This window comes from Temnothorax americanus, unplaced genomic scaffold (genome assembly GCF_048541705.1).
Source record: "Temnothorax americanus isolate GAGA-0224 unplaced genomic scaffold, ASM4854170v1 Scaffold59, whole genome shotgun sequence".
NCBI lineage: Eukaryota > Metazoa > Arthropoda > Insecta > Hymenoptera > Formicidae > Temnothorax > Temnothorax americanus.
The window spans coordinates 479902-492358 of NW_027509741.1; the positions used below are offsets into that span (position 1 = coordinate 479902).

At 35.4% G+C, this 12457-nt stretch overlaps 2 protein-coding genes across 3 annotated transcripts in view; both read right to left on the minus strand.

Moving 5' to 3' along the window:
- Window positions 1-850: 850 nt before the first annotated feature.
- On the minus strand, window positions 851-5843 carry LOC143904828 (glucose dehydrogenase [FAD, quinone]-like). Its single transcript, XM_077419788.1, is given in 6 exon segments — window positions 851-1157; window positions 1252-1520; window positions 1612-1983; window positions 1985-3471; window positions 3603-3793; window positions 5471-5843. Coding segments are annotated over 3 exon segments (1914 nt in total). The 5' UTR covers window positions 3380-3471; window positions 3603-3793; window positions 5471-5843; the 3' UTR covers window positions 851-1157; window positions 1252-1373.
- A 1898-nt stretch (window positions 5844-7741) lies between these two features.
- LOC143904829 (UDP-glycosyltransferase UGT5-like) overlaps window positions 7742-12457 on the minus strand; it is a 32112-nt gene continuing 27396 nt past the window's right edge. For both annotated transcript variants that reach the window (XM_077419790.1, XM_077419789.1), the window contains 2 exons: window positions 11345-11564; window positions 7742-8208 (listed from right to left, as the gene is read on the minus strand). In XM_077419790.1, the coding sequence (XP_077275916.1) occupies window positions 7914-8208; window positions 11345-11564 (515 nt within the window). In that variant the 3' untranslated portion in view covers window positions 7742-7913. The remainder of the gene's footprint in view (window positions 8209-11344; window positions 11565-12457) is intronic.

Sequence of the window (12457 nt, forward strand, 5' to 3'; positions counted from 1 at the left end):
GCTATACAACTCAATGTGAAAAATATTGTTTTTTCTTCCCCATATACAGTAATTTGTATATCGTTCTTTTCTAAATCTGTTATCATATCAATTATGTGATTAAATATTATCTTATTTTCCAAATACTTGTGATCAACATAATTATGAAGTTGAATTAAGTAAATATTTTCTAATCTGCTTGCATACTCATCAGGTAGGCATGGAATCGAACAATAAACTGCACCTAATTTATTTATATCTCTATGTGATCCCCCCCCCCAAGAGGATTATTTATTTCGATATCATCGAAAAACAGAACTAATGGTAAAATAATTTTATTTTCAGCAAACTTTTCAATAGACTGCCAAAATGTACTTTGAATAATAGAAATAACAATAGCATTGTATTTTTTACACTGTTCAATATATGTATTAGTTATTGTGGAAAAGACGTTCGGAATTTCTAGAAATTTTTTTAAAACTTCTTTTTATTCACAATAGTTATTTTTCTATGATATATTTTACATTTTTTACGTTCATCAATTTGGCCAAATGTTAAAGACGAATGTATTTTTTTACTTGACGGCATTATCAAGCATTTTATATTTTGTAAGTATTGAAATGTTACATATTCAGTTTTAAAATTTTCAAACGCATTTTCTATTATCTGCAATATATTACATAAACCGTCTATGTTTTTATATTTTGTTTTTAAAAATTGAAAGCAAATGCTATTAAAAAATGAAGAACAATTTTTAATAATTTTATGAATCATATTACGATTTAAAGTATACCATAAGCATACAATTTTATTACAAGATGAGTAGCAGATTCATTAATTTTTTTCTTAAAATCTGTTATATTCATATCATTATTTGTTGCAAGTAGTTGAGATTATTTCAATAATATTATTACAATTTCCATGAAAAATTTTATTTGCATCATTTACAGCATCATTTACAGTGTATACTTTACATTTGTTTTTTGCATACAATTTTTTTTACAAACATTTTGCGAATAATTACTTATATGTTTGGATAAAATATGTTGTTTTAAGGAATATATATTATTATCTGCCATTTTTCCGGCGATCATATAAACAGGAATATTTAGATGCGCCGATATAATTTTGGGCACAATGGATGCGTCTGTTACTCGTAATCCTTCAATATCAATAACCTGCAAAATATTACATATGAATTTATAAAACACATGCTGCTTATTATGATATTCTGCATGAATATTCTACTATTATGTTTCTACAAACAAATACCTTTAATCTGGGATCGACGACAGCAGTCGGATCTCCACTAGGTCCCATTTTACAAGTGCCGCAGTAGTTATAAAGTGTCGTTGATAGATAATGCTACTTTTTCATAAAAGTTCATTATATAATTATGACTTTTCCAAGTAACCCCAGTCTTCTTTGATCATATCTGCCGCTTTATCGGCGATCATATATACAGGAATGTTTAGGTGCCCCGATATAATTTCGGGCATAATGGATGCGTCTGCTACTCGTAATCCTTGAATACCAATAACCTGCAAAATATTACATATGAATTTATAAAACACATGCTGCTTATTATGATATTCTGCATGAATATTCTATTATGTTTTTACAAACAAATACCTTTAATCTGGGATCGACGACAGCAGTCGGATCTCCACTAGGTCCCATTTTACAAGTGCCACAGTAGTGATAAAGTGTCGTTGATAGCATCCTTATTACGCATTCCCAATAAGCGTCGGAGTCATATTCGTAATTGTTGCATTCCGTATAAGTAATGTTTAACAATTTAGAATCGAACGCTTGCATCGTCTTTGTCTGACCAATTCTTAACGCAATTCTAATCCCAGCAATCATTGTCCTGACGTCGTCTGGATCATCGAAATAATTTGGCACGATCTCTGGTTTAACATTAACGTCACTAGCTAACAATGTTATTCTACCGCGACTTTTAGGTTTCAGCAGTATTGGTAAAACAGTCCAGCCATTTGCTGAGACTGTACTTATCCCATTCCTGAGTTATAGGATCTTTAAGTTGGAGCATCCTTTGGGGAACAAGCTCTTTCATTGTATTACCGCCAAACAATAATTCGATGTCTGGGAAATTATTTTTATTTTTTGGCTGTTTTGTGTTGACGAAACCGAGGGCCTCGCACCCGCCCGGAATCGTAAACGTTCCCATTTGATTGCTTAAGAAGTCTGATATATGAAACGGATTTATCAGATCGAATAACTTGAAACCTGCTGCTGCAATTGTTGTAAATGTCAATCCAAAGAAGGTTAGATGGTCCATGAGGTTCTCGCCGACTGGCGCATCTCGAATTATATTTATGCCTAGGTCGGTAAGATGTTTTGCTGGTCCGATGCCGGAAAGCATTAATAATTGCGGCGATCTAATGGCACCTGCACATAGAATTACTTCTTTCTTCGCAAACACACGTATTGTTTGCTTATTCTTGATGAATTCTACGCCGATTGCTCGATTTGTAATACGATCGGTTAGCACTTTTGTCACCGTACTCTCACGAGTCAAATGAAGATTGGTGCGACCGTGCACGGGATGCAAGTATGCCCTATTGCTACTCATGCGAGTGCCATTTATGATTGTGGTTTGCAGATATGAGAATCCTATTTTGTTCTTTCCGTTGTAATCCACTAGTGAATATCCCAGCTCCTTGCCAGCTTCTAGAAAGGCTTCTGCTAACGGGGTATGAAATGGCGGGTATGTGATATGTACTGGTCCATCGGTACCGTGGTAGTTAATATCCGATTTCAGCTCTGGAATATCCATTGTTTCCAGTTTTTTGAAATACTGGAGGACGTTCTGGTATGCCCAGCCTTCGTTCCCCATCTCGGCCCATCGATCGTAATTTTCGGCGTTGCCTCTAGATGCTATCATAAAATTTAGCACACTACCGCCACCGACTACTTTTCCATTCGGCCAATGGCAACTATTATTTTTTATGCCACGACAGTACTTGTGGGATGATTTGGTCTGATAGTTCCAATTTATTTTATTGTATATCTGGAAGATGGGAGCGATTATTGGGATATCCATAAAGAGGTTTTCACTGGAACCAGCTTCGATCAGCAGTACTTTAATTTGTGGCACTTCGCTTAATCTTGCGGCTATGGTTGCTCCAGCCGTACCAGCGCCGATCACTATAAAATCGTATCTGTCTCCAAACTGGGGTGTCATATCCGGTAATTCTTGATTTACATATTGTTGATTCTGCTTCAAGAAATCAATAGTTGAGCTTAGTAATTTTTGCAACGTCCATCTGTTATTACTATTACTATTGCAATGAAGACTGCTGTATGAGTGTCCGTGTAATGAGTTGATTATGGTATAGATACTGAGAACGTGGAGGACCCTTCGAATATTGTTCATTATATTTAAATAATAATTGGCCTTTGTGTGAATATATGGAATGATGTCCAATGATAGAAAGTATGCCTAGATGCTCGTCATATATACCTGGCCTGTAATTTTAAGTGCGCGTTTTATACAGAGTGCAACAAAAAGGTCAGAACATTATTTCGGAAAAAATGATATTTTTGGAAGAAATATTTTAGACAAGAGTTGTAAAATTTAAAAGGATCTATTTACTGACTGTATTAGTTAGACCTTTTGTAGAGTCGTTAAGGTCAAGTCAGGGTTGCTTCAAATTTTTCAATTAATACCCCTTATTTTTTATTGCATATTCTTGTAGCCATGTAGTTGAAGTTTGGAGCGTTCTTTAAGCGAAAATTAACATGCGTTTTGTTCCAAAAGGTACAAGTGCGATGGCAATATATAAGATCCCTGAAAGTAAAAAGAAAATAATTTATTGAGATTCGAGGTATGGAAGTGCCTCGTTCAGAATTGAATTAAAAAAAAACAATAAACATAATTTAGGGAAAAATTATATCAAGAGACACGGTAATGTCTCGCGCCAAGTACACGCGAAGCGAGACCGTACCGTGACTCTTTTCTTGAATAATAACTTCATTTATATATTCAGTTTGAGTTTGAGTGTGCAATTCAGCGGTGCGTACTTTGGTGGAGATTTAGTATGATGCGAAGAAACTTATTTTGCATAATTTGTATGCGTTTAATGTATGATTTGTGCGCTGTTGCCCAGACCGGAGCCGCGTAAAGTAACACTGATCTGGCACAAGTCTTGTATAGTAATAGTTTATATTCCGTCTTAAGATTACTTGTTTTATTTATAAAGATGATATAATTTTCTAAGAGCTCTCTGAGCTTTACTAACTCTATCATCAATTGCCGGTTTCCATTTTAAGCTTGCGTCGATGTTAACGCTGAGATATTTCACTTTAGTGGCCCAAGAAACTTTAAAACTTGACATTTTTATTGATGGAGGTCTTGGAAATTTTTTGCGAATAATTATTATAGCCTCGGTTTTCTTGTTATTGATAGCCATCTTCCAATTTCTACAGAATTAAACAATGGCATCAACATGTCTTTGCAATCTGCTGACGAGTATAGCCGGGCTCTAGAAGGAGGTGTAAACGGCAGTATTGTCAGCGTAGATTGCGAGTTCAGTCTTAGAGTCCTTGGGAATATTATTTATAAAAATATTAAATAGAATGGGCCCCAAGATAGAGCCCTGAGGGACTACAGAGATAGCCTCACAGATAGATGACGTTTCACCCTCGAAATTTACTATAAATTTGCGATTCTTTAGATATGAGCGAATTATTTTGATTATGTACTCTCTGGCATGTTAAGAGCATTTAACTTATATAGCAAGGCCTTGTGCCAGACAGAATTGAAATCTTTTTGTATATCGAGTAGCACCATAGCTGAGCTTCGTTTTTTGTTAATCTCCAATGCGAAAAATTCTGTGACTCTAAGTAATTGTTGAATGGTAGAATGGCGTGCTTTAAAGCTAAATTGTTCGTTGATTATGATATTATTCTCTGATAAAAAGGCATCAATCCGCGTGAGTAAGACTCTCATAAACTTTACTTAGAGAGCTTAAAATTGGCTTATAGGCCTATAATTAGTCGGAGAAGTTTGTGGCTTGCCCGGCTGAGGAAAAGCGAGTATTTTTGCCGTCTTCCAACACGAAGGAAAATAATATAATCGAAAAAAGTTTAAGATATTGTAATAGATCTGAATTACGATTTTATCTGATGATTTTTTTAGCATAGAAGTGGTGACCTTATCAGAGCCGGGGGCTTTATTATTAGGAAATGATTTGATGATATCGAAAATTAAGCGAGGAGTAATTAAATCACATTGAGGTGTCTTTTCATCTGAGAGTTCAACGTACTCATTTACTACATTTTCATGTGGATATGAAACTGTCTGCTTCTTGATATATTTTATGAAAGTTTTGCCCCAATAATTCAGCTTTTTCTTTTGGATTGTATGCAAAAGTGGTTGTTCTATAAAATCCTCGTCATCTCGCCCTAGTAATTCTATACCGTCTCGGCTATAAGCATTGGAAGTGATTAGTAGTATTTAATTTACCTTGTAAAGGAGAATCGGTTTCAACGCAGTGTAATTTGTTCGGTTGGGCTAAATAAGTCCTCGTCGGCCTGTCGTTTAAGCGGCGGCCTCGTCGTCTTCTTATCCTCTAATTTGGAGGGGTGTCCAGACACCTGCACCTCGGGAGACACCGCGCTGTCCTCGCCGTCCAGCCGTCCGTTATCCCAACAGCACCAGGGATAGCCCTCGTCGGCACAGCTCACACAAGACTCGAATTCGCAGTCACAGACAAGCTTGGATAATGCGAAATACTGAGTATGCTCCACCGCAGCTTCGTCTCTTTATATACCAGTACCCCTCTCCAGAAATTTTTAAAGAAGTTGGTTGCGAGTGGACGGCGAGGCAGGCGGAGCTTGTGGGTGTGTTTTCGTCCGATAACATAAACGAGCCAATGAAAGCAAATAAAAATGTGGAGGACATTTTTAATTAGCTGTTTCTTAAGGTTTTAAATCGTATGTATATATACATATATGATAACAGATCTGGTTGTGTGTGTGTGTGTGTGTGTGTGTGTGTGTGTGCGTGTGCGTGTGCGTGTGCGTGTGCGTGTGCGTGTGCGTGTGCGTGTGCGTGTGCGTGTGCGTGTGCGTGTGCGTGTGCGTGTGCGTGTGCGTGTGCGTGTGCGTGTGCGTGTGCGTGTGCGTGTGCGTGTGCGTGTGCGTGTGCGTGTGCGTGTGCGTGTGCGTGTGCGTGTGCGTGGGCGTGTGCGTGTGCGTGTGCGTGTGCGTGTGCGTGTGCGTGTGCGTGTGCGTGTGCGTGTGCGTGTGCGTGTGCGTGTGCGTGTGCGTGTGCGTGTGCGTGTGCGTGTGCGTGTGCGTGTGCGTGTGCGTGTGCGTGTGCGTGTGCGTGTGCGTGTGCGTGTGCGTGTGCGTGTGCGTGTGCGTGTGCGTGTGCGTGTGCGTGTGCGTGTGCGTGTGCGTGTGCGTGTGCGTGTGCGTGTGCGTGTGCGTGTGCGTGTGCGTGTGCGTGTGCGTGTGCGTGTGCGTGTGTGTGTGTGTGTGTGTGTGATTATATATGTACGGGCAAAGTCCGCATGGTGTACAATGTCGGCATTGCCCGGGCAATGTTAGCATTGCACTACGCGACTGGGCAAAGTAGTTTATTAGCGGACATTGCCCGGTTTGATGCGGGCAAAGTTAACACTGCCCATCCAGCGATGGCAATGTCAGCAACTATTATCACATTGCGGACTTTGCTCGATTCCAAGTGGACAATGTCGAAAATTAACAGTTAGTCTTATGTAGGCAAGGGAGCCCTGGTAACCATATCCGATAGAAAACGATTAAAAACGGCTATATCTGTATCGTTTTTAATCGTATCTTATCGGTTCTATCGTTGCATATTTAGAAGACAGATAAAACATTAATTGAATCGAATCGGTTTCTATCGTTTTAGGTCCGAATAAGAAAATAACTATACAAATTTTATAGTTATGAATCGTTTTCTATATGTACAATTATTGCCCATCTGAATCAATCGTATATACACGATATAATATGTATCGTTATTTATGGTAATAATTTTACCGTATGCATTAATACGGATATATATAAGAATAAAATGATAGACATCTTATCGATATTTATATGACTTAACCGAACCGATACATCTATCGTTTCTTATCAGGATTTTCCGACATACAACTTATCATTTTCTGTACGGCAGCAAATCGGTTCGTTTTCTATCGTATATTAATGATATAAATTGAATCGTTTGAAAACCTTCTACTTTGCATATGTTTTTATAAGGTTAAAACGATAGACATCTCGTCGATATTTATACGACTTAACCGAACCGACACATCTATCGTTTCTTATCAGGATTTTCCGACATACAACTTATCATCTTCTGTACGGCAGCAAATCGGTTCGTTTTCTATCGTATATTAATGATATGAATTGAATCGTTTGAAAACCTTCTACTTTGCATATGTTTTTATAAGGTTAAAACGATAGACATCTCGTCGATATTTATACGACTTAACCGAACCGACACATCTATCGTTTCTTATCAGGATTTTCCGACATACAACTTATCATCTTCGAAAACAAAGTTCGTCGAAGTATTTTTATGATTTGTTATTAAGATTAAAATAATATAATATTTTATTTGTATTTTAGTGCAATTTTAAATAAGACGTTTCTAATGTAAATGTTGTTTTTATTTCTCTAATAATCGTGACAATTTTGGCCCTTGGCTTCCTGGTGCTGTTGTCGCAAAGGTAGAAGCTTAATTATTTCAAAAAAAATGCAGTTCTTTCTTTCTCACATCTTGATTTATTTTACAAGTCAGTGTAACATATTTTATTATTAATTACAATATCTATCAATTAATACAACATTTTCTATATTTACGGTAATTTCACTTCTTTACATTAACATTATATGCAGCAACTGCACGCAAAGCCTGTTAATGTTTCTACGACTTACGTTTGTTTGCTCTTGCGTAATTTAGCTGCGGTGTACATATAATTATAACAGAAATTAATAAATAGCTTTATTACAAAGAATATACTTAACAATATTATAAAAAAATTAAAGAACAAAAATGTGTAGACATCTATCAGATTTTGTTCTACCCAGCTTTGAGATCTCAACGGCGTTACTAAAGTTCCATTTGGATGACGGACGGTGTATTCAATGCTCCAAACAGCTAAATCTAATGGCGGTATTGGCCGATCCCGGAATTCTCTGGATAATTGTTTCATGTTTCTTGTATAACTGTACAAACAAATGTTTTATTATTAATGATGTAATTCAAAAATTGTATTTTAATTAAAGACCGCATCTTTATTAAAAAGACAAATAGGACAAGACATAAACAGAAAAGCAAAATTTTATAATCTATTATTTTATAAGCAATTGTTTCTAAAGGAATTAATAAATTGATTATACTAACTAAATATTAGAGTTCAAACATTATTTGAAATCTATATCTATGCTATCTATACTAATCTATAAAATTCTTACGGGTGGTGAATGTTTGGCCGTTTTTAACTTAAAAACTATTGGACTGAATTTGTATTAAAACCATATAAAATAGGGGTAGAATTTTCCAGAAAGTGGTATAGAGTGTGCAGTTTTTCGTTACCAATTTTCTGAAAACCAATTTTTTTAATTTTTCTAATTCTTACGGGTAAAAAAATTAAAAAAATCAATTTTCAGAAAATAGATAATGAAAAACTATACACTCTACAGCACTCTCCGAAAAATTCTACCCCTATTTTATATGGTTTTAATACAAATTCAGTCCAATAGTTTTTAAGTTAAAAACGTTCAAATATACACTACCCGTAAAAATTAAAAAAATTAAAAAAAACGTTATTGACTTAACGCAGTGCGGGAATATCTCATGCTTGCACGGGTTCGAGTAGGGAATTTTTCGCGTGGGAAATTGGTTATTTGTCGCACAGATGGCGCGCGCGGAATGGGCCACTTTCCACGCACGTGTGATATAATAATTATTTGTGCAACAAGTGCTAGAAATTCCCGGGTGCGGTGACCGCACGAGCCGAAGGCTCGTGCGTCAACTCTGCACCCGTGAATTTTTATCTTCACGCACGGCTTGCATACCCTATTTTATGTTGCAAGTGCGTGTACGCGCGCGTGATAAGCCACTTTCCATGCACGTGTGACATAAATATTATTTTCAATACTTCAAGAAATAACGTATTCGTCAACGCAATGGAAGAATTCAGTTATTAGTTATTGTGAGTTTAAATAAGAATTTATAAATTTTAATAAAAAACAAACAAATATTTGTTTTCTTTAATAATCTATATTGTATATATATATAATATATATATATATATATATATATATATATATATATATGTGTAGGTCCAGAGGTATGTTCCGGGACTGTTTACGTTTTTTGACATGTACAGTCCTGGAAACTGCCAAATGTCCCGGAATATACCGATATCAAAAATAAAAGTCCCGGAACATATTTCCGGACCTACATATATATATATATATATATATATATATATATATATATAATTTGAATCTGATTACATATATAGCGTTATATTCCAGGACTGTACATTTCAAAAAACGTAAACAGTCCCGGAACATACCTCTGGATCTACATATATATATACACAGTTACATATATATATTTTTTTTAATTGGACAATTTTTTGAAAATAATTGAATTTTTTTAAAATTTTTTATTTACATCGCAATTAATAATTTTAGTACTAGAAGACGGTCAGGACGACCTGCTAATTCAAGCTACTGAAAATTATGAAAGGGAGCAAGCAGCGACTTTGGAAAATACTCAAGACGATACACAAAAAGCGCATTATTCTGAAAATAAATATATTTAAAAAAAAAGAACAAGGTCTCTCTTTCTCACAAAAATTTAGAAATTCCACGAAATAAAGTTTGTAAGTAACTAGGATTGAATCTTGTACAAAATTTTTTTTCTCTGACTAACTGTATTTTCTCAATGTTTTTTTTTCGATAATACACTTTTTTTATATGGAATTTTTAATCAATATCTTTTACTTTGTTTTGAGTATTTTCTAACTTCGCTGTTTGCTCCTTTTCATATTTTACTACTGCTCAAATCAGAAGTTCGTCCTGATCGTCTTCTAGTCTTCTAGTTATTATAAAGAGACAGAATTTGTCGGTTTGATTGTTTGTGTTCTATGATCTCGGAAACCAATGGACCGAATTTTTACCAAACATATATGAAATAGGGGTAGAATTTCCCGGAAAGTGCTATAGGTTGTATAGTTTTTCGTTACCGATCTTCTGGAAATCGGTTTTTCTAATTTTTTCAATTTTTCGGGAAATAATTGATGAAATCTCAAAGAATTGTATATAAAACAGGGGTAGAATTTTCCGGAGAGTGCCATAAAGTGTATAATTTTTTGTTACCGATCTCTTTGGAAGCCGGTACCAAAATTTTTTCAATTTTTCGGGAATTTATTGACCAAATCTTAAAGAATTGTATATGAAGTAGGGATAGAATTTTACGGGGAGCGCCATGATGTGTACAGTTTTTGTTATCGATTCTTTTGAAAACCGGTTTTTTTATTGTTTCCAATTTTTCGGGAAATAATCGATTGAATCTCAAAGAATTGTACATAAAGTAGGGGTTAAATTTCCCGGGGAGTACTATAAAGTATATAATTTTTCGTTACCGATCTTTTTGGAAACTATTATCAGATGTTTGACAAATTTTTTGGGAAATAATTGATCGAAGTTTAAAGAATTGTATATAAAACAGAGGTAGAATTTTCCGGGAAATGCTATAAGCTGTATAGTTTTTCGTTACCGATCTTTTTGGAAACTGGTATCTTTTTAAAAATTGGTTACAAAATTTTTCCAATTTTTTATAGAAAATAATTGAGTAAATCTCAAAGAACTGTATGTACACGACGGAATTAAACTTCAGTAGATAAGAAAGTAATATTTTTCAATTTATAGCATTTTAGAGAGAAAGGGAAAAGGAAAGGGAGAGAGAGAGAGAGAGAGAGAGAGAGAGAGAGAGAGAGAGAGAGAGAGAGAGAGAGAGAGAGAGAGAGAGAGAGAGAGAGAGAGAGAGAGAGAGAGAGAGAGAGAGAGAGAGAGAGAGAGGAGAGAGCGAGAGTGAGAGAGAGAGAGAGAGGATAGAGAGAGAGAAAGAGGAGAGAGAGAGAGAGAGAGAGAGAGAGAGAGAGAGAGAGAGAGAGAGAGAGAGAGAGAGAGAGAGAGAAAGAGGGAGAGAGAGAGAGAGAGAGAGAGAGACTATTTGCCTGTCTTAATACACATGTCCTCCGGGGCGAAGCCCGGGTAACCAGCTAGTGTAAGTATATTGCTAAACTGTTTAAATAGTAATAATTAAAACATGATCGAAATATGATACCTTTCGTTGTAAAGTACTTCTTCAACTGCGTGCAATATGGACTGCGCGGACAAAGTTTTAATATCCAAGTGTATGCCAACGCCTTTAGCTACTAATAATCTTGCATTGGGTCTTTGATCCATGAAGAAAGGCATTACGATCACTGGTATACCTTTCCAAATGGCTTCCTGCGTACTGAGAAGACCACCATGCGTCCAAATTGCTCTTACATTTTTATGAGCTAAACACATGAAGGCATATTATAATAAAATGTGCAAATTAAAAACTTGCACTTTGCTTCCTCATAATTACAGATCGCTATCATTCCTTTTATTTTATTTTGTTCAAAAAGCTCCTCTTATGAGGAAGCTTGTATTTTATTTGTTGCATAATTATTAGTATTTATTAGTTTGGCTTTCTCATAGAGCTTTATGAGCAAATGAAATAGGAGGAATGTTAGCGATCCGTAATGATGAGGAAGCAAAGTGCAAGTTTCTAATTTGCACACGTTTTTTTATTTTAAATTTAACCTTTTTATAAATTTAAAAAGGGTCAGCTTAGTAGCACAAGTGGGGTTTTACAATTAACGCAATCTCAAATCGATATTGACTTTGGGAGTTCAGGCTACATTGTCCATATATGGACTTTCGCATATGGACCTGATCGCGTATAAAACTGGATCTAATCAACCAAATTTTAAATAATAATAATAATAATAATAATCATACTAAACTTTATTAACGGGTAATAAATCTTTTAGCGTACAAAAGAAAAAGAAAAAAAACAAAAACAATAGAATTTCACAACATAGTATGAAAAGCATTTAAGTTACGAGAGTAGACGAGAAAGTTTTCGGTTAAAAGTTGATACAGAGCCACCAAAAGAGTCAACTCTATTAGAGAAATTACTTGCGGATGTTATCAGCCTATTTACACAAGAATTTGCGCTATACAAAGTACTGTGATACCCGATGTGAAAGATAGAGTACTGTCTTAATTCTTTAGTCGAGATGTTAAAATAGATACGTTCCAACAAATCCGGACAATCAGTAAAGTGGTTGGGAAGCTTAAAAATAAATGTAAGATCAACGGATAGTTTTTTATTTTCTAAAAATAGCAGATTTAATTTATTTAA